The following is a 21164-nucleotide window of genomic DNA, read 5'->3' on the forward strand; positions in this document are numbered from 1 at the left end:
ATTCATTCAGGTGAAGACCTTTGTAGATTTTAATTTAATATAACAATCGGCCAAAATAAGAAAAGTAATAAAACTCAGGGGAATACAAAATATATTTTCTAGTTATGTAAATTGAGCGTAGCTATTAAAAACAATTATAATAGTAGACTCAAAAATGGTTATTTTGTGTAGTCATTTTTATATTTATTTTACTTTATTTTTAGTCTTTTTCATCTTGTTGTGGTTGCTTTGTGTCTTTGTAGTTGTTTTGCATCTAGTCTCCCCCTTCTGTCTTTCTGTAGTTATTTGACTTTAACCGATGCCAATAAAAGATATTAGAAGCTATTCTGCTTCTCCTCGTCAGTGACGGTACCGGGAAACTGAGGCAGAGTGAGACGTCTTCGTGGCCATCGCCTCTCTGCAACGTTTTAGGAAACGTGGCCTTAACGCGACTCCAGCGGCGGCGGCGTCGATGAATGAGAAACTTGCGGCTTCAGCTTCCACTTCTGTCGGTTTGTCAGCTTCCGCCACATTTACAGCACTGCCCGCGGTCTCCTGAAGAAGCCCGTCTCTGAAGAGCCATGTCTGAGGCAGAACAAGTCCCGGCCTCGGCCCCGGAGGCCGCCGCGGTCCTGGACGCCCTGAACGCCACGGACTCCAACGGGACCGAAGCGCTCAACGCTACGGCGAAATTCGTGGCCACCCCGGAGGGCACGGCCCTGGCATACGGCAGCTTGGTGTTCATGGCTCTGCTGCCCATCTTCTTCGGAGCCCTGCGGTCCGTCAGGTGCTCCAAATCCAAGGTAATCTGAGCGACTGCTCCATGAACCGTCCGCGGTGTTGACGCTTCTCTCAGCCCGGCTGCCGTTAGCTCCACCGGCTACCTAGCTTAGCATCGGCTCGGCAGGTGATTTTCAGCCCTTTCTGAAACACTTTAGAGAAACCTTTGTCAACCTGAACAGCTGGAGCTGAAGGTAAACACACCCGTAACCGGTTAAAAACAGTGGTTTTCCGTTCAGAGCTTAGCTAAACTGCCGTTACCGTTACAGCTGTCGGCACTTTAACGGTCGTTTCCGAAGCTCAGTAGTTTCTGTGTTGAAACGTCCGAAACACAAGTGTCGTTTTTTGTTGTGTTGGCACTTTTGTTCCTGTGGCGGGGACCCACGGATTTATTCACCTGTGTTTACCTGCGGTCAACGTCATGCGGAGAGGTGAACACTAAGTCAGCCAAAACACACACACACTATAACGTTAGTTGTGAGGACAATCGTAAACATACTGCATTTCCTATACCAGTTACCTGGTATAGGAAATGCAGTATAGAGAACTGGCAGGACTGAACTACAGGAGTCAGCAGCTGTGTGGGACACAGAGATACGTGTACATGTGATTTTTTTTTTTTTTTAATTTGCATGGGGGAGGTTATGGTGCAGACATGCGCAGTTGTGCATAGCTACTGTAGGTTTAGTAAAAGGTAAACACTCCCACATCATCTGTTCAGCATGGAGCCTTTTCTCTGTGTCAGGGCTAAAAGCAGACAACACTCATGGAGACTGGGTGGTAACTAATAATGTCCTTAATCTGAGACCTTCTCAGCAGGAATGATTCCAATCTGTGCCATCTCACAGTGGCTATTTTATTGTACCTGCAGCTTTAGAGCATCAATAGCCGCTGAACATCTGCATAACACAGCTGCAGAACAGGCCAGACACCACAGGAACCACCACACTACCAGTAACAGGCTGAGGCAGCAAATAACGATTACTTTTTAATGCAGTTATTTATTATTTAGTCTCTGACTCCAGCTTCTCCTACTATTGTTCATTTAAATACATTCCTTATTCCAATTTAAGAAAACTGTAGTAACTAATATCAGTTCAGCTATATTCATCATCAGGTATACTGTGTGGTGCTCAGCAGAGAAGTTGTATATGAATGGAGATAAATGGCTTTTTTTTTTTTTTTTGAATGTTCAATAAGAACAACTTCAGAGCAAAGTCAGGTGTGAAACTCTGCTTTAATTTGAAGCTGCTATATTGCAGCCCAGTGTGTGCTGGTGTTTTTCAGGATCTGTTGAATGTTCCTCAGCACTGCATCGACTCTCCAGACTTAATTTTCTGTCAGCTCATGTTTATGTGATCTCCTCTAAATGAGCTGAGTGAATCAGTCCACATTATCTTTGTGCTGTTTATCATATAAAAAGTGTTTCAGGCTTCAGGTTGTGGAGAAAATCCTCCTGTGATGGCAGAGAGTCCAGGCCTCAGGTTTACAGCCTGTTGGTTACTGACTGGAGATCAGTGACCTGCCAGAAATGTTCTTCAGACCTGGATCAGAACCAGTTCAGATTGAAACTTCAACATACATTTACACACAGAAGAGGAGAGTGAGCTGACACTGTTGAGCCTAAATATGAGCCAACAGCGAGCGGCTCTCAGTACAGACATTAAAAACTAGACAGGCAGACAGGAGTTCTCTCAGGTGTAACTGTGACGTTGCTTTGAATCCAGCTCCTGAACTTTGTTGCACGTCTTCCTTCCTCTCTCTCCTCTGTCAGCCTTCTTATCATGAGGCCCGATCCTGAAAAATCTATAGTCCCATATAAAATCTGTGATCACGAGATGCTGCTCAGCACTGCTGATTTGTTTCCTGCATGCTTTGATTTTTTGGCGGCTGCTTCAGTCCTCTGACCCTCTCTCTCCCTGTCTGTCTGTGCACATCTGTCTGTCCACCCATCCTGTCTGTCTGCCTGTCTGTCTGTAGGAGCTCGGAGAAAATGATTACGATTCTGGGTTCAGAGTGAGTATGAGAGCCGCTGAGAAATGCACACATACTGTACACTGTTTGTTTCCAGCACTAACACACCAGGACTGGCTCTAACACTGCAGGTGCTGGCGTGGAGTGAACTTACTAACAGTGAGCGGGGACGCCTTGTCACCACATCTGTCCAGCATGGTCCATTTAATAACCCACACTGACAAAGTGAAGACATGTTTCTACACAGCCATGGAAAATCAAAACCTGAAATCTGTCATTTTCAAACAGCTCAGCTACTTCCGCTGTGCTTTCACTCTCCTGAGACTGGAGTTCACCTGGAACAAACTGATCTGATTGGACAGAGTTTTAGAAAGACACACAGCTGTGGCTGCTCAGCTCACACTGCAGATCAGGACAGAAGCCAGGACGGGAAGTCCAGGAACTCTCTGTAGAGACTGTGCTGATACACATATCGGGACCAGGGAATCAGACCATTTCTAGAGTTCTGTGGAGCACAGTGACCTCAGTCATTGGGACATGGAAGAAGTCTGGAAGCAGCAGGTCACTTTCGGGATTTAGGCCTTGTTCAAGGAGGAGACCGAGAACCCAGCGGTCACAGACAGAGCTTCAGAAGTTTGTCCACTGAGATGGAGAAGCTGCTGCAGCTCCATCAGTCATACAGAGGCTCAGGAAAAGGCAGATGAGCGGCTGGGTGTTTAAAAGACTGAGAGCAGGGGGAAACAGATCCTAAGGCCTCTCTGGAGGCAAAACAGGATAAACTTGTCATTATAGGTCATGAGTGTAGTTTGACTAAACTAAATGTGCAGCACAAAGTGCAGTGGTCTGATTATTTCCTGCAGTGGCTGTGTGTGCTGATAAGGTGGTGGAATTGCATCTGACAAACACACCTGCACGTCCTCAGTTTCCTTCTGATCCTGTAAACATACTTTTTAATGCAGCAGCTGGGATCCTTCTCCTCCTGCTGTCCTCATCTTTTCTGTTGCCTCTCCTCTGTCCCAGTTTCTGTCTCGGGGGGTGGAGGAGAATATAGATGGAGGTGACTCTCAAGCTTTTCTCTTTGGGACTCATCACTCTGCTGCAGTCACTGCATCTTTGGTAATGACAGGAGTTCAGAAGCCAGCGTGACCACACAGGAGGAGACAGTGATATATTCACTTGTCTGTTGGTTGAAAATGAAGCTATCAGAGCTGTTTTCAGAACATCAGGTGTCAAATACAAACCGTGCACAGACCTGGGTAGATGAGTGTTGGTCAGGCTGAAAGTGAATTAAGAGCAAACTGCAGCTTTTTGAATTTCAACCCTAATGGGAACTGCAAACCAGCAAACACTCAGCTGTGTGTTTTCGCCATTTATGTCCTTTCTGGATCAGAACATCTGGATTTGTACCGCGGTCTCTTCTCATGCTGGACCAGTTCTGAGTTCAACTTGGCCCCGTTCTGGAGGGTTCTTCTCTGCAGAGCATCTTCCCGGTTGCGGAAACACCAGGAAAAGGCTTCACTCAGACATTTGCACTGCATTTAACAAACAAATGCACGTCTCATTGATTTAAATGTGTAGGGTCATGATTATTTTCTAAACTTGAACAAGTCTCTGACCTTCCACCCTGGCAGTGTGTCTCGCAAACAGGCTGTTATTGTCACATCAGTCCCTGAAGACTCACACACTCACCACTCTCACACTCACCACTGCAGCCTCTTAATTATTTCTTTTTAAAGTACTTAGTCCCCAAAAAGTCAGTTTAAAGTTGTAGCAGCTGCATTGTGGGAGTTTGATGTCAGGTGACGTGATAGTGATGATGTCCAGCTGTTGAAAATCAAAATCAACACATTGTAAAAAACAAACAAAAAAAAAATATAGAACAGCAGACAGAGGTGCAGTAATGGTGTGTCATTGCCAGTTGGCTGTTGTTATTTTTGTCTAGTAGTGTCGTTTCACACCTGTGACCTTATGTAAAATTCATTTATTTAAATTCATTCTTTTTTTCTATTGCTTAATATTCAAAACTGTCCATGTTCTGCAGCTTATTCAGGTCATGAGTTACGACGACAATAGTTATCATTACATACTGTGGGAATTAGTGGGAAAATATGATTTTATTAAAATATGTTTTACGTGGTGTTGAGATGGTGACACGCCTGGACTCAGTTTGGTTCTTGATAAACAAGCACAAACTGACTGAACTAGTCCTGGTTTACACTTGGATTTAAAATGGTTCCTGATTGGATCACAGGTGGACAGCCGACATACGTCGTCTTAGCATGTGTTTTCAGTGACACGGTCCATCTACTTGGTAATTTGCCCGTTATCTGGTGGTGTCCACTTGTGATCATACTGCTCAAAACGCATTTTCAAACAAAGTGTAAACAGGATCTGAAAGCCTGTCATTGTCTCTGTTAATCTGTTTTCTGTCTGTCCTGCCAGAATTCAGCAGACATGCCAGAAACAATCACCAGCAGAGATGCAGCGAGGTTTCCCATCATCGCCAGCTGTACTCTCTTTGGACTTTACCTGTTCTTCAAGGTAACTCAGTGTTCTCCTTGGCGGAGGCCTCATGTAGAGCTGCAACAGTGCTTTCACTGGGAGAGGGTGCGGACAAATTCATCTCAGATTTACCTGTTTCGATGCAGGTGTTTTCCCAAGAGTACATCAACCTGCTGCTGTCTGTCTACTTCTTTGTCCTGGGTGTCCTGGCTCTGTCTCACACCATGAGGTAAAGGAGCACTGATGTGTGTGTGGTGACTCCAGAACGGTTTAAGTCAATCTGTTAACTGCACTGATTTCTACTTTGTTTGTTGTCTCTCTCAGTCCCCTGATGTCCAGAATCTTTCCAGATTCTTTTCCAAACAAACAGTATCAGCTGCTCTTCACTCAGGGCTCCGGAGAGTCCAAGGAAGGTGAGACGGGCTTCCCCCTACACCACAGGAAAAAAAAAACCAAAAAACAGTGTTTACCATGGGGTTCGAAGTCTAATTGTAAATTGTAAAAATTTACAATTTATTTCTTTGTTTTTAGTAGTTTGCCATCTAGCTGGTGCCTTGTAGTTTAAGAAAAAGCTGCTTCACCCAAGTTATTAAAACAGCATTTCCTCACCTTTCTCTGGTGCAGTGGTTTCCAACGGTTTTGGCTTGTGAAGCATTAAATGAAGTAATACCCAGTGCAGTGTAAAACAGTTATTTCTCTTCTCTGAGTATAAGCTGTCCAGTCATATTTATTTTTATTTAATTTTTATAAAAACTAATGACAACATGAAAGGTGGTATGAGATGGTAAAGTTTTACGCAGCTTCACACTGAGTCTCAGCTCAGTGTTCAGGTGTTGGTTCCTTGGTTCTAGCCTTGTTTCAGCAGCTGTTTTCAGAGCTGCAGCTATAAAAAAAAAAACGAACACTGTCCACTACCTGCTCAGCAGCAAACAGCAGACAGACAGAGACCAGCTGGAGAACTTACTGGAGCATTTAGCGGCTACAGAACCAGAGATTTTCCTAGTGGAGACCAAACCCAGAGCTCAGATTTGTATCTTTTCTTCTTTCTGCAGAAATAGTCAATTATGAGTTTGACACCAAGAACCTGGTGTGTCTGGTCATCAGCAGTGTGGTGGGAGTCTGGTATCTGCTGAAAAAGGTAATGCAGAGGTTTATGTTTCACTCTATTCACCAGTGTCAGATCTACCATCAGCAGTGGAATGTCTTCATGACATGTCTTGATGATCATCATCATCACACATCAGCCTCACAGAGCTGCAGAGATGATGGCATGTCTGTATTTTTGTGACCTCACGCCTGTCACACATCTGTTTTAGTGTTTTTATGATGCACTGCATAACCAGTTACATAATTTTAAAAACCTGTTTGGACCCTGTGATCCCAGAGCAGCCAATAACCTGTCAGTAATTCTGTGACATCATAGCACTGGATAGCCAATAACCTGTTTGGCCTGGCATTTGCCCTGAACGGCGTAGAGCTGCTACACCTGAACAACGTCAGCACCGGCTGCATCCTGCTGGGGGGGCTGTTTGTCTACGATGTGTTCTGGGTAGGTTTATACATAACAAACATCTTCTCACTAAAACAAATAAAAAAGAGGTCTTAAAGACACTCTATCCATCAGCACAGGAACACACACTTATCTATCCTGATGTCAAGGCTAATCCTCTCTCTCTGTGCAGGTGTTTGGGACCAATGTCATGGTTACAGTGGCCAAGTCCTTCGAAGCACCCATCAAATGTAAGAATGTGACATGTGGATTCAGGTTTTAATGTTTCAGATGTGAGCATGACCAACCACATTTAGAAAGAACATGGGTCTTTTTGGACCCTTCATTTCAGACAGACCAAGTCTGTGTGTTCGATAGGTCTTCTGATGATGTTCTGATTCTCTCCTCCAGTGGTCTTTCCTCAGGACTTGTTGGAGAAAGGTCTCGAAGCCAGTAACTTTGCCATGCTGGGTCTGGGTGACATCGTCATCCCGGGTATCTTCATCGCTCTGCTGCTGCGCTTCGACGTCAGGTAAAACCCCATCCTGTCTTTGTGTGGTCGCACAGTGGTCAGGGTCTCTGTCTTTACCCCTTTCTGCTTTCATCTGTCTTTTTTGCTGTCTCTTCCCGGGCTGGGGAAGGCTTGGGAGGACATGTTACCTATAATCTTTCTGTCTGCAGCCTGAAGAAGAACAGTCGGACGTATTTCTACTCCAGTTTCCTGGCCTACATCTTCGGACTGGGCCTCACCATCTTCGTCATGCACACCTTCAAACACGCACAGGTACGTCGACAAAACAGACCCTGGTAGACTGGTGACAGCGCAGAGCCTTCAGGCAGCTGTGGACAGATGTCGCAATGAAACAGGTTACACAGATTACCGTGCAGTGTGTCAGCTCCTGAAGCAAAGTCACTGTTCTCTCTGAACAGGCTGAGAGCCTTAATTTTAAGGTGAATGTTGTGTAACTGATCACACTGTACAGCAACTTTTCAGTCAGTGTGGAAAAACAGCAAAGCTTAGGCAAGTTTGTATTGCTAACTTCATTGTGCAGAGTGTGTGACCCTCTGTATCTCTCTGCAGCCCGCGCTGCTTTATCTGGTCCCAGCCTGCGTCGGCTTCCCCGTCATCGTAGCACTGTTCAACGGTGAGCTCACAGAGATGTTCAGGTGAGTCACCAAGCATTCCACTGGTTTTTGTCCTGGACTGGAACTTCAGATGGTGCTTTGTCCAGCTGCACAGCCTGGTGTCCACTGCAGGGTCCAGCCTCTGGCACATTTCACTGTGTACCCACAACTGTCAGTCAGTGCTGTGGAAGGCGAAATGGAAATGAGTCCATTTTCTGAAGTATCTGAAAATCTCACCATTAAGTCTAAGACTGAACTTGTGTGTAATGTGTGTCTGGGTACGGTAGAACTGTAGTTCCTGGTGCTGGTTTACTGGTCTGTGTCTTGCACTGACCCCTCACAGCTGGTTGGTCGGTTTGTGTCAGCAGAATAACTAATGGAGGTCTCCATTTCCAGCCTCAGTTAGTCAGTAATATCTTATACAGAGAAACAGACCTGTTGTTGGAACTCTGTCTACATGTAAAAATGAAGAATTCAATCAATGTAAGATAAACCTGTATCTGTGGACTTGGTCAGCTGTGAAAGGTGAGGATCTATTGGTGTTCATCAGCTACCAGGCAGAAACATGACAGCCCCACCTGCAGGCAGAAAATAACTCGTCAGCCCAAAACTGGGGCTTGTAATGTTGAGTGTGTGGACTCAGACCTGTCTGGTTTTTTTTTTTTTTTTTTTTCTCATGTTTCTTCACCCTCCACTCTCCTCATCACTCTGACGTTTTTGATTGACAACTGTTCATCTCCTCCAGCCCTTCTTTTTTTACCCTCATCCTGAGACTCATTTTCACATTCCCTCCTCTCCTTGCCGTACGTCCTTCTCCATTCTCAGATACAGTAGAGGCCTGTAGTAACATTTAACTCTAACACGTTCTTCTCTCTCTCTTCCCTGTTTTATCATTTTCCTCATTCTGTTTTCATCTCTTTATTTTTTTTTAATTGTTATTATTTTACCCATCCGTTCTTTCCTTTCTCCTGCCTCCCTCCGTCTGCCCCGTCGTTAGCTATGAGTCCTCAGAGGAAGTCCTCCCTGGCTCTCCCAGGCTCACTTCCTTCCCTACTGTCAGCGGCTCACCCGCCAGCCTGGCTAGCTCCATGGATGCCGTTTCTATGGTGACAGGTTCTTCCCCTCGCCGTCGACGGTTACAGCCCACCTCCATGTAAAGGCCCCACCCCCTTCTCTTTTCTCTCCCCTTCCTGTCTCACCTGGGCAGGTAAACAGCCTGCTGTCATAACAGATACCATCATCCATATATAATCCCATCTGTTCATCTGTGGCTTTGTCACCAGATAAACACAAACTGCAGCTGCTGCTCCATGAGCTTCTGCATGCATATTACATTATATCATTATAAACCTTCTGACATGGTTTTAATCAGTTTTCTCTTCATCATTAATGTATTTATGCACCTTCTTCCACTGTCATGTCAGACATTTCATATTATTGTAGAGTTTGATCAGTGCTCAGTCTTCTACATCCACTGATAAAGATGAGAAGATAAACCTTTAAATTTAACTTGAGTTGAATGTAAAATTGCCGGTGTAGCAGATTTTTCTCTGTTGGTTTATAACTAAGTGTAAGGGCCTGCAATCAAACATTGATTAGTTTAAAATAAATGAATATCGGCTGATGTGTCATTAGCAGATACACAGAGATACAGACAGGAAAGTTGGGAATGGAAACAACAAAGATCCTCAGCAGAAGTCAGAGTTCGGACGCTGTGGGTTACACGCGGGTGTTTAGTGTCCACTTTTAGGCGTCTTGAATAAACTTTACATTACGGCTGTAGGGAATCAAACCTTTTCCAAGACAGGTGTGTCTATTATTTTGTCCACCCAGTTCGATTGATTGTTACTCTGGTGTTTAGTTTTGGGATGTAGACATGTGGCTGGTGTGACTGCCACTGTTAATGAGCAGCCAATCAAAACTGTAAATTTAGTAGATTTCTGCTAATTGGTCAGTCACACTGAACCCGCTCCTCCTGCTCTTCCTCCAGGTACGAGGAGTCTTCACCTGAGGAGGCGGCGGCTAAAGATGACTCATCAGAATCAGAGAAGAAGGACCAATAGCATCCATCGATACTCTTCCCTCCCTCTCACGCCGCTGCCATCCCTCTCATCCAACCTGCTGCCACTCAAGCCACTGCCCCTCCCGCCCCTCCAGCTTCTTGTCTGTCGCCGGGGTAGACGGGGCTCATGTTGCCAACGTGTTTGTCTCTAAGAAAAGGAAAAAAAAAACAAAAGTGGGAACAGCCTCTGGTCTCCGTGGTAACGATGGTTGCCGTGTGATTAAAGGTTGTTTCGTCCCAACAGTTGAGACTCGGTGCCTCTGTCTCCTAGCTGCACTTGCACAGGAACGCGACCGGGCAGAACCAGTACACCTGGTTCTCGTGTGTGTGCAGCATTTCATTTCAGATAGACACCCCGCTTCCACTGTTTGGAGGAGCGCTTGGTTTTCACCTGGCAAAACAAGCACTCTTGACGTTTTATTTTACCTTCCTTTCTCTTTAAAGTGTATGTCACCAGGCCGCCACTCATTCTGCCTTCTGCTTTCCCATTTTCTATTGGTTTGCTTTAGTTTGGATTTTTTTCATGTGAAAGGCCAGAATTTTAAGATGGTAAGTCCCGTTATTTTTCTGAACTGTGTACAGTTCCTGCTCATTAATCAGCGCTGCCAGTGTGTCCACTGTTTCTACCAGTCACTAATTTATCATTTCACCTTTAAAAAGGGCTGCTCAGTGAAGTTTTTTTATCCAGCAGGAGGAAATTGTGCATTCACTGGGGACTATTTTCAGTGGTGGATGAATCCACATTTGGGCAGGCATCTGATGAGGTGAGAAAACAAACAGAACAATAGTTACCATATTTATTCTTTCAGGATTGCAAATAATTTTACTAAACCTTACAGCTGGCTGTCCTGCAGGTTTAGTACATCAGATTTTCTTTCTGTATTTTTCCAAGCTTCTAATATTTAGTTAATTTTTTAGGAAAGTCTGCCTGCAAAGATGTGAAGCCTGTCACTGCAGAGGTGTTAAGTAGAAGCCAGTTGATATCGGGATGCTGGAAAAACAGGATAAACCTGTATTTGTCCATAATTTGACTGAAATATTACAAAAACACTAGTCCCGTTTGTTAGTTGAAAATGTGTTACACTTGAGCTACAGGTGTGGACAGTTTTAATGTATTAATACAGGTGAAATTGAGAGACACGTGTAGTTACAAACCAAAGGGACCACTGATTTCTCCAGGCTCAGATGGTTTCTGGTAGTTCTGAATGTTCAGCAGAGCAGATGAGCGTTTCCCTACCTGTGCCGGTAACATTTTGGTAAAACCGCTGGCACAGCTGTTTTTCAGTCTTAAAGTTCTGGCCTGTGAGGAAAGGGAGGAGGAGGCAGACTTCCAGTCCTCCCAGTCCTCATTCTCAGATTGCACTGGCGGAGAGGTTGGGAGAGGAGGGGTCCCATGGCCTCCTTGTCCAATGAGTTGTGAGAATGAGCCGTGGAGACGAGTGGTTGGGGATTCTCTCCAAGCATCGTCAGACTGATCTGACCTGAGTTTGAACCCACTCGACTCCCTCACTAACGTCAACATCAAATTATTCTGCAGCATGTTTGATCAGAGTTCCTCCGAGGTGAGGCTTTGCTCTTTTTCTATCATTGTAAACTCAGACCCAGCAGTGATAAGTGTTTCAAACAGGCCAGCTAATTTACAGAGTCCTGAAATACAGTAAAACCAAGTGAGTGGTGTAGGATACTACATATCATGAAAAGGGAATTAAGAACTGGATAAAAGACCCACAGAATAGGCTCTATGATAAGTACGTTGGGGACTTTAAAAGCTTGATTTCCTCAGTCCAAACATATAATCAAGACAAAAATCTTCAGATAATTTCATGTTCCTGACAAAAAAAAAAAAACTGACCCACATACCAAACATCAGTATTAATACTGAAATCAAGAACACTTGCCAGACATTTCATCTTTGGAGGATTCTGTAGGTTTGTGAAATTGAGACATACATTAAAAATCACCTGATCAATTTAATGAAAACCTTAAAAATGTGCTGGAACATCCTATGGCTCTTCGGTAAATGTGCTGTAGCCCAGTGGTTCAGTGTTTTACTTCTGTAATTTGAGGAACTCACAAGATATGGATGAAAACAAGAAGGGTAATTTAAAAAAAAAAAAGAAAAGCTGAATTCCTATTTTTTTGTTTGGCTTCAAGGGCTGGGAAGTACATTTCTCAGAATACATTTGAAAACATGATTTTGCTATTGTGTTTAAAGGCCATCAACATTAATGTTGATGGCGTGTCCCGTTAAGTTAATATAAGTTAAGATCATTTTAAAGGGTTTTTACAGAAACTCCCAAATTCAAAATAAAAGTTGGGTCTTTTTTGTTGTTGTTTTTTTTTTTTTTTAATTTTACTCTTATTATGAAATGTTACACTGAGAAGTAATTTTGTGATTTGAATCTCTTCTCCAGGACAGCCTGCAGTCTGCTGCAGTAGAGTTCTTAGTTTTTGGATGCTTGAGAAAACCCTCTGTGTCCGGATGTATACAGCCTCAATGTTTTCCATGTTCTTGATGTAATGCTTTATTAAAGATGCACAGTTTTGTATTTTGATGTTAAAAAAAAAAAAAAAAAAAAAAGATATCATGCTCATACTCAGCTCATTGAAGTTCAGCAGCCCCTCAACATTTTACACATAAGGTACCTTGTTTTTTCTCTTTCTGTTTGTGTTTGTGCAGGAGCTCGTTTTACGGCTCAGACTGTATCTACTTTGTTTGCAATAAACTTTTAGGTGTCTGATCACCATCTAGACAAGCAGAACTGAGTCACTGCCTCTTTCATTGCTGAAACCTAGTGTTTGTTTTCTTCATCAGCAGCTTTTTTAAAGGATTTTTAGGGAGTTTTTAGTGCAGGGTTATTATTAACACGAACTTTACATAGTAAATTAGCTAATTGCTTCTTTAACGATTTGATAAGTAGATTTTATGTCTTTATTTATTTTTTTTTTGATTTAACTGTTACTGGATCATTGATCTTAATCCGTATTTGAGACATATTTTAGTCTTAAGTATAGGCAAAAAAATAAAATAAAAAAGAACGTTCCTCACGATCCCAAACGGTGTGTCCAGATTATTCCCAGACTTTTCAATTGGGACAAATTCCGTTCCGACCCATTTAATTAAAATATAGTGTAAAATGTCTCGTCTTGAAATGAGCGTCTGAAAATACAGAAAATAAGTTTCCAATGGGAAAAAAAACACATATTTGTGTATCGCCTTAATGCAGATAAACTTGCAATTTTTTCTGTGTTATTGGTTTAAAGGCGAGGTGACGTTACCAGGGCAGGCGACGTATGACTTTTATTCTGAAAAATTTGACCCGGAAGTACTATCATAGTTCCGGCGGCCAGAACAAATTTTGCTTGTGTGGTTTCGGTCCGTTTAGTCCGGTAGCGAAGGATGGGGGAGGCAGATGTGACGCTGAGTCAGACCGATGAGAAGCCTCCGGACTCGGGCTTGGTTCCCGGAGAGGACTCTGTGGTTTGGAGCCACGAAGTGGAGGTTTGTTTGTTCCACGCGATGATCGGACACAAACCCGTCGGTGAGTTAGCATGCTAGCTTGCTAGCTCCTGGATCATCTTACAGACCAGTTCTCCCAGTTTAGCCCAGTGGTTTCCCAAACTGAGGACTCAGGATAGGGTGCGCAGCATCTGGAAAACAATCCAGTTGCTCAGTTATTTCAGTAATCACATTTTCTCACTCTTAAGCTAATTTGGCTAAACCCGATCCTAGACCAATGAGAACCCGGTGAACCACGACCGAACCAGAACTTCTTGCAGCCAAAATAATAAGTAAAACTTGTTTTGTTGTTGTTTATTATTTTCTATAAACAACTGTTGTTACAGCCAAAACCAACCAGGCCCTGCTGATCCTATCTCTAGTGACGTCATTTTTATTTATATGGAATTTAATGTAGTGTATTGGTCTGATGTATGTCTGTGTCTGTGTGTGTGTGTGTGTGTATATAAATAACATTGGTGAGGTTAGTGTAAATCAATAAAGTAGCTGCAGAAATTCTAGGTTCCAATAGGAAATGACATCAGAGAAATAAAACGATAAATGATTGTAATAAATTATAAAGTAATAAATAAATTTTTAAAAAAATTGAAAGTGATAATAATAAGAAGTAAAGAAAATCAGTTTGAGAAAGTGACCAATGAATCTGTAGATGAGGCAGATTTGGACATATGGACTCTGGTGATAACTGTCCTGGGATGTGCACGTGCTGCCTCCCACAGAATAACCGTGTCGCTGTGTCTCCAGGAGTGAACCGTCACTTCCATATGATCTGCATCAGAGACAAGTTCAGTCAGAACATCGGCCGACAGGTCTCCTCCTCCGTCATCTGGGACCATCTGGGAACCATGTACGACATGCAGGCTCTGGTGAGGGCACACACTCGTGCACACTGTGTGTTTGCATGCCGAGTTGACTTCAGTACTGACCGAGGTGTGTGGGTGTCTGTCTGTGTGTGATGCAGCACGAGTCAGAGATCTTACCGTTTCCTAACACAGAGAAGAGCTTCTCCTTGCCTGACGACATCATCCAGGAGGTGAAAGAAGGTGAGGGGCAACCTGCGCTGCTGAACCCGGCGGAATCACACTCTGCCTCATTTCTCCACGTCAGCGCACTGAGACCTTTATTAGTCCTTTATTAGTAAGACACAAGACAGGGAGTGTTTGAGTGAGCATGTTCCAAATATAAACAGCCTGTGGACAGTTAGTTGAAAGTCGACTCAAGGCATGTTCATGATCTGGATGTCTGGGAGGCTGTAAAAGATGACGTGTGTGTGTGCGTTCGTTCGTAGGGAAGCTGGCCTCAGAGGAGGAGACCAAAGAGGAGTTCAGGATGGAGAGAGAACCTCCAGCTACACATGAAGAAGGTACATTCACCTCTGACCTTTGTTCCAATCCCGATCAGAAAACATTCCTGCCTCAGATCTGTTGTTGTCTTCGCTTTTTTATGCAGCTTCGTGTTTATGACTCTTGTCCTGTCTCCTCAGGCAGCAACTCTTCGGTGAAGATGTCGGAGCGAACGAGCAGCAGTCGGGAAAAGGAGAGAGAGCGAGACAAGGAGAAGGCAGGGAATGAAGGAGGAGGAGGAGGAGCTGGAGGAGGAGCTGGAGGAGGAGGAGGAGGAGGAGGCGGCGGCGTTGGAGGTGGTGGTGGCGGTGGCGTTGGCGTTGGAGGAGGAGGAGGCGGAGGTGGAGGTGGAGGAAAGGAGGCGGAGAAGAGGAAGAGGAGTCGAGCAGCTGAGAAGCTGCTGTCATCTTCCAACCCCGCGAGTCCAGGAGGAGTCAAGAGGAGACGCACCTGAGAGATGGACACAGTGTGGAGGAAGGAGAGGGAGGTGGAGGTTACAAGGCAGAGAAGTAAATGAGTGAAGAAGAAGAGAAGAAGTTGTCATCGCAAGAATCAAAACTTGCGAGCTTTGTGTCACATGACCGTCCGCAGCCTGACCACCATGCAGCAAACAGGTGAAGAAAACATTAACCTCTCCGTTCGACTCCTTTGTAGCAGCCCTTGGCTTTTCTGATTGGTTGCTTTTAACCTGTCGGTCAACACCTGCTGCTTCGTCCCGCTGCAATTTCCATCATGTGATCACAGTGGGAGGAAGTCACATGTCTGGACACAGCAGAGGTTTCAGGCTGATGTCTGGGCACAGTGTGTTTTACTGGTGGTTTTATTATTTTGGGTCATTTTCACTGAGGCCGAGTTTTTCGCGCTCCACTTTTATCCCCCCCCCCCCCCCCCCCCCTCCCCCCAAGTCTGGACGTTCAGGTGTCACTGCACTCAGCAATCAACTGTTTTTATTCCTTATTACCCACAATGCAACCAGACAGCCAATGGTTAGGTGGGAGATCGGGATGCTAGTAGTGGAACGTAACGCTCATCTTTTAATCTTAATAGATTTTGGACATGGACAAACAGAATCAGTAGCTGCCTCCTGTGAAGGAACAAAAAAATCTTTACGTGTTGTTGGAAGAGTCGACACTCTTGTGAAAATCATACCTGGAACGAGCAGTTCAAGCCAAAGCTTAGCTCAGTAAAATCATTATTTACCATAAATGTCAGTCTCTGAGGAGGAAAGCAAACGTTAGACGCAGTGTCAGTGCATTAACAGGCAGCGGGAGGTCAGGGTCTATCCAGACTGGGGGTTCGGACTGAGTCCATGTGAACCTTGAGCAGCAGAGATCTGACATCAGTGTGGAATAATGTGAACTCAGTTAAAGGCTGTTCCAGGGTTTTACAGGCTGGTTTCTCCGCTGAACTGGACGTTAGAACATTTTGTCAGCTCCTTCATCTGCAGCTCATTCAGATTTTAGGAAATGTCGGTTTTTGTTTCGGGCAGTTCTTCGATCCTGTTTGGTTCTTGCTGTGCTTCAGTTTAGGCCGCTGATCTGTAGACCCTGACACCTAAATGTCCCTGTGGTTTTCGTTTTAATTTATAGATGGATGAGGCTGTTTGTGTCATTAAAGATGAACTCAGACCACTGATACAGTTTGACTTCATTCTTCCTCTAATCAGGCTGTAGAAAAAAAAAACAGATCCCCAGTCCATCAATAACATGTTTTGCATCAATAATAGTGGAACTCTAACAATTAGTTGATTGACAATCAGTTTACAGTTTCAGGTGAGGTTTTTTTTGTTTTTGTTTTTTTTTTTGTATAAATGGAAAGTTGTCTCCAGCTCCAACTGGACATTGTTGGTTGATTTTTCTGTACTTTAAAAAAAGAAAGAAAAAAAATATTACTGCTTTTATTTGTTTTTACAACGCATCGTACTGAGATCACAGGAAGTCAAGTCACCCGAGAGCTGAAGAAGAGTTTGTTTCCCCCAACTGTGAACATTTTCACATTTAATGAATCAGATTTCAAAATGTCAACATGGCGACACAAGCCCATGGTAGGTCAAGGTAGAAAAGCACATTTTGTTATTTCAGTCATTTTATTCTGAAAGGGAAAAAAAACTGTATTTTCAGACAGAGTACTGGTGTCAAAATAGTGTCATAAACATCAGAACATCGTTTCTGTAGCTAAAGTGAAATCCAACAAGACATGACAAGTTTCACATGTTTGACACAGCTGCAGCCACAGGGTGGCGCTGTCCACCTGCACACGCCAGCACCAGCAGCCAGTTTCCTCAGATTCTCTCATGTTTTGAGAAAATCACCTGAAACAGCAGAACGAAGAGTCGCCGCAGGATCCGCTCAAATACCTTAAAGCTCAGGACTCACTTTTTGTTTCTCTTCACTGTTTTTCAGCTGAAACTGACACGATGCAGCAGATTTGGGTTTTTATTTCTGTTTGAGTCAATAATGAAATGTATTAGGTAAATTCTTTAACAAACAGACTCAGAGAACGAACTTCAGTTTATTATATAAGAGTTTAAAATGCAAGGAGTAACGGTCATACAAGCACCTTGGTACGCATGAGAGTCACTGGCTTGGTAGCAGCCCAGCATCTTATTTAACACAAATAAAGTCGTGAACAGAAAGAGGAGGTGATTTCCCACTGCAAGACATCTGGGTTTCCATACCAAGAGTATCAAACAGCCAAGGTCGGAGCAAAAAGTTATGTCTGCACAATAACTGTTCTCACTGAAAGCAAAGGTTATGTCTGCACATTGGGGCCCTATTCAGTGTTTTGATTCCACTAGATTAGGTCACATGGGGGTAAAACATTTTCTTAATTTCTCTTAACAAACTGAAAGAACCTGCACTTAATAATCCATCTGCTCTGACACAGCCCCAGTGAAAATGGCAGCAAAACACAGAATCAACATTTCCAGAGGAAAGAATAGCGAAGAAAAGCAGGATTGGTTCGATTTTAGAAACTGTAAAATTAGGAGCGGAGTGCACAGCGTGGTGTTTTGAGCTGCTCTGTCAGAGACACAAAGGTCAGTGAACGTCAGGCAGTGAAACGACACCTGGTCAGAAAGGTGTGAAACCTGCAGGAGTCCAGCTTTTTAAAAATAATTTATTTATTTCTTTCTTTTTTATAAGCGTCTGATTTTCTGGCTTCATTAAAAACCTTTAAATCTTTTTTTAATTTTTATTGTTTTAATGTGATTCATATTTGTTTGGAGTCAGTTAAATTCATGAACTTTCACATATTTTAATAAATTTTTCATCTTAGCTGCCACATGTAATGACACTGTATTCCTCTTAGAGCTGCAGCCAACAGTTACCTTTCCAATTATTCCCCAGATAACTGATAATAAATGTCGACCATTGCAGAGAAGACCCAGATATATTCAGTTCACAACGCTGGAGTCCACAAAAAGTTTCTTTAAAACTGTTTTTGTTCCCAACACATGAAGAAATGTTTCAAAAACTGAAATTAGAATCAAATGAAAGAAGGAAATAGGCAATTTTGAAAAGTGTCATTAATGAAAGAAATTCACTACATTTATCTGATAGCTTTAGTTCCTTTTCAGAATCTGATGAATGAGTCGACAAAGCCACTTCTGTGCGGCTCCAGGTGAATCTGATTCTGCTAGGTGTGCCCTGCCCCCTGCCCCCTACCCCCCGGGGAAAGGTGGAAACAACTGATGACACACGTGGTTTGTATTTGCTGTGGTGGAAGCAAAATGGGGGCAGTTCACGACCAGGACAGAAAACAAAGCTTCAGCTTCACATGAGTAAGTCACACTTGTCTGCTACTAACCTGTCTGCTATTCACCTGTCTGCTGTTCACTTGTCTGTCTGCTATTCACGTGTCAGTCTGCTACCTACCTGTCTGCTATTCACCTGTCTGCTGTTCACTTGTCTGTCTGCTGTTCACCTGTCTGCTGTTCACCTGTCTGCTATTCACCTGTCTGTCTGCTGTTCACCTGTCTGCTATTCACCTGTCTGTCTGCTGTTCACCTGTCTGCTGTTCACTTGTCTGTCTGCTATTCATGTGTCAGTCTGCTACCTACCTGTCTGCTATTCACCTGTCTGCTGTTCACTTGTCTGTCTGCTATTCACCTGTCTGCTATTCACCTGTCTGTCTGCTGTTCACCTGTCTGCTATTCACCTGTCTGTCTGCTGTTCACCTGTCTGCTACTCACCTGTCTGCTGTTCACTTGTCTGTCTGCTGTTCATCTGTCTGCTGTTCACTTGTCTGTCTGCTGTTCACCTGTCTGCTACTCACCTGTCTGCTGTTCACTTGTCTGTCTGCTGTTCACCTGTCTGCTGTTCACCTGTCTGTCTGCTACTACCCTTTTTGCTGTTCACATGTCTGTCTGCTACCAACCTGTCTGCTACTCACCTGTCTGCTGCTGCTGCAGGTGTTGGTTTCTGTCATAATGACCATTTTAATCGCACTTTGCCTCTTGACTTTGGTCATCAGTGTGCCGACCTGTGCTCCTGTGTACCTGCTTGCCTGTGTACCTGCAGCTGCAAACTAGTGTTTGTCATGAGTTTGATTCCTGAACTGTCTCTGATGGTGACGAGCACAAACCTGCACTCAGTGACCTGAGTAAGTCAAATTTAGTCACTAATATTAATTCATTGTTATGTGGTTGTTGTTTTACACAGCACATCAATATGTGTATTAGTTTACTGTAAGCACCCTCTTACTTTAAAAGAAACAGAAAATGTCCTCATAGAATAAAACTTCCAAATACTACAATTACTACTACTACAGCTGATGATGATGATGAGGAGGAGGAGACAACAAAAGAAAACGTTATTCTCCTACAAACTCAAAGAGATCTAAGGTCTGTTCTCACTCCTGAAAGGCCCAGGGCTGCTGTCTGTGGTTTGAATGGACCAGACAAACAAAAACTGACACTGGTTATTGATTATTTAAACTCCATGAAGAAAAAAGGACAAAGAGCTTCAGCATCAGGTAGCACAGGTCAATATGTGGAAGAATCCCAGACAAAAGGTTTAATTGAGCATAAACTGGAGTTTGGAAAGCTGCTGTCTGCAGGCCAGCAGTAGAAAACGTGAGCTGTAAAATCAGATTAGGTCTGAGGGCAGAGTCCTGGTTGTGTCAGGCTCGTTTCTGAGTCTCATCTGGGTTTTCTTCAGGTGTATCAGCTCCAGGTGAGACCAGAAGCTGCAGCCGGACATCCAGCCTCCACGTCTTTTTCTATGTTTTCCATTCATGTTGGAAGTCAGAGCTGGGAATGACACCCAGGTCAGCTGGTGTTAGCCAGTGTTGGCTGGACCAATTTATAGCTACACTTTGTACTGTATTTTATGATGTTTTAAAATTCCAACTTCACAGAAGAACACAGTCCTGGCACTTCCAGTAAATCCAGCAGGTTCCATGATGAGCTCTGCTGCAGAGTCTTTGCTGCACCAAATCTTAGTCTTGTGGAAGTGACGGGTCTGTGGTTGTTTGCTTCCTGGGTTTCTGCTGCTGTGCATGTGTCGTGTCAGCTCATGCGTCCACGCCGACATGACAAAGTCAATATTTTTCATTAGTTGTGTTGTTGCTATGACTCTAAAAGGTCTGGTTGTTATTAAGTTTAAGTTAGGTTTTGTCTGGAATATAACAGAAAATCAGGAAATCTGAAACTTAGAAAATGTGAGCGCTAGGAAAGAACATAGGAAACAAGGAAGCGCATGAAGGAAGAAAGAAGGCAGATTAAAGGAAGAGTGAGGGGAAAGTGAAATTAGGAACAAGGAAATGAGAGAAGGAAGGAGGAGACTGGAAAGTAGATGATGAGATAAGGAAAAATAGGAAGGAAAGGGAGAATACTGAGTTTGCAGATAAGCAAAGAAAGAAAAATGAAAGTAGGAGAAAAGAAGGTCGGAAAGGAAAGAATGAGGAAGTAAACGGAAAGAAGGGCCTGATGAGGAACAAAGGAGATATGAAAGGATATGAGGAGCTATGGAGGGAAGGCAGGAGTCCTGTTTCCTGGTGGAGAAAAGAGGAAAAAGAAAAGTGGAGGAGGAGAGAACGAGGAGAACAGAGCGAAGGACAGAACTGCTGCAGAATATTCATGAGCTGCTGCGAGTTCCCAGCACCGGCCATGTTTATTCATAAATCATCTCATGTTTATTCATGCTGGATTATGTAAACAAGTAAGTGGGTGTATTCACACTATGTCCTGCTGGTCAGACGTTGGTTGGTGGGCACCTCAACAGTTTAAACTCATCTCATTAGAGGTTAAGACCGGAATTCGCTTCAGGTTTAGCTGCTTTTAAACCACCAGAGATCCAGTTCAGGTCTTGTTCATGAACCAAGATCTGGATATTCCTACCATCATCAATATCTTAGTATCAATTCATCAGCAATATCTTTGTCATGGCA

At 43.6% G+C, this 21164-nt stretch overlaps 2 protein-coding genes across 4 annotated transcripts; both read left to right on the forward strand.

Moving 5' to 3' along the window:
• The first annotated feature begins 375 nt into the window (after nucleotides 1-375).
• On the forward strand, nucleotides 376-12667 carry hm13 (histocompatibility (minor) 13). Of its 3 annotated transcripts, XM_026332576.2 has the most exons (12): nucleotides 376-782; nucleotides 2740-2775; nucleotides 5176-5274; nucleotides 5382-5464; nucleotides 5560-5648; nucleotides 6288-6373; nucleotides 6659-6784; nucleotides 6918-6975; nucleotides 7136-7256; nucleotides 7406-7508; nucleotides 7806-7891; nucleotides 9840-12667. In XM_026332576.2, the coding sequence occupies exons 1-12, from the start codon at nucleotides 561-563 to the stop codon at nucleotides 9910-9912; spliced, it is 1182 nt and encodes a 393-aa protein (XP_026188361.1). In that variant the 5' UTR covers nucleotides 376-560; the 3' UTR covers nucleotides 9913-12667. The 3 variants fall into 3 exon arrangements, with proteins under 3 accessions (XP_026188361.1, XP_026188363.1, XP_026188362.1); XM_026332578.2 differs by lacking the exons at nucleotides 2740-2775; nucleotides 9840-12667 and adding an exon at nucleotides 8847-9028; XM_026332577.2 differs by lacking the exon at nucleotides 2740-2775 and having other exon boundaries at nucleotides 377-782.
• Nucleotides 12668-13243: 576 nt separating this feature from the next.
• On the forward strand, nucleotides 13244-16409 carry mrgbp (MRG/MORF4L binding protein). The gene is made up of 6 exons (XM_026331403.1): nucleotides 13244-13453; nucleotides 14176-14297; nucleotides 14393-14474; nucleotides 14720-14794; nucleotides 14915-15055; nucleotides 15128-16409. The coding sequence occupies exons 1-6, from the start codon at nucleotides 13312-13314 to the stop codon at nucleotides 15226-15228; spliced, it is 663 nt and encodes a 220-aa protein (XP_026187188.1). The 5' UTR covers nucleotides 13244-13311; the 3' UTR covers nucleotides 15229-16409.
• The last annotated feature ends 4755 nt before the right edge of the window (nucleotides 16410-21164 follow it).

Source organism: Mastacembelus armatus, chromosome 7 (genome assembly GCF_900324485.2).
Source record: "Mastacembelus armatus chromosome 7, fMasArm1.2, whole genome shotgun sequence".
NCBI classification, from domain to species: domain Eukaryota; kingdom Metazoa; phylum Chordata; class Actinopteri; order Synbranchiformes; family Mastacembelidae; genus Mastacembelus; species Mastacembelus armatus.

Excerpts from the sequence above, each read along its gene's own strand:
- hm13 (XM_026332578.2), top strand. The coding sequence starts at position 561 with ATGTCTGAGGCAGAACAAGTCCCGGCCTCGGCCCCGGAGGCCGCCGCG. Across the intron at positions 783-5,175 it reads TCAGGTGCTCCAAATCCAAG|AATTCAGCAGACATGCCAGA; the intron begins GTAATCTGAGCG and ends CTGTCCTGCCAG. Across the intron at positions 7,257-7,405 it reads CTGCTGCGCTTCGACGTCAG|CCTGAAGAAGAACAGTCGGA; the intron begins GTAAAACCCCAT and ends TTCTGTCTGCAG.
- mrgbp (XM_026331403.1), top strand. The coding sequence starts at position 13,312 with ATGGGGGAGGCAGATGTGACGCTGAGTCAGACCGATGAGAAGCCTCCG. Across the intron at positions 14,298-14,392 it reads TGTACGACATGCAGGCTCTG|CACGAGTCAGAGATCTTACC; the intron begins GTGAGGGCACAC and ends TGTGTGATGCAG. Across the intron at positions 14,475-14,719 it reads CATCCAGGAGGTGAAAGAAG|GGAAGCTGGCCTCAGAGGAG; the intron begins GTGAGGGGCAAC and ends GTTCGTTCGTAG.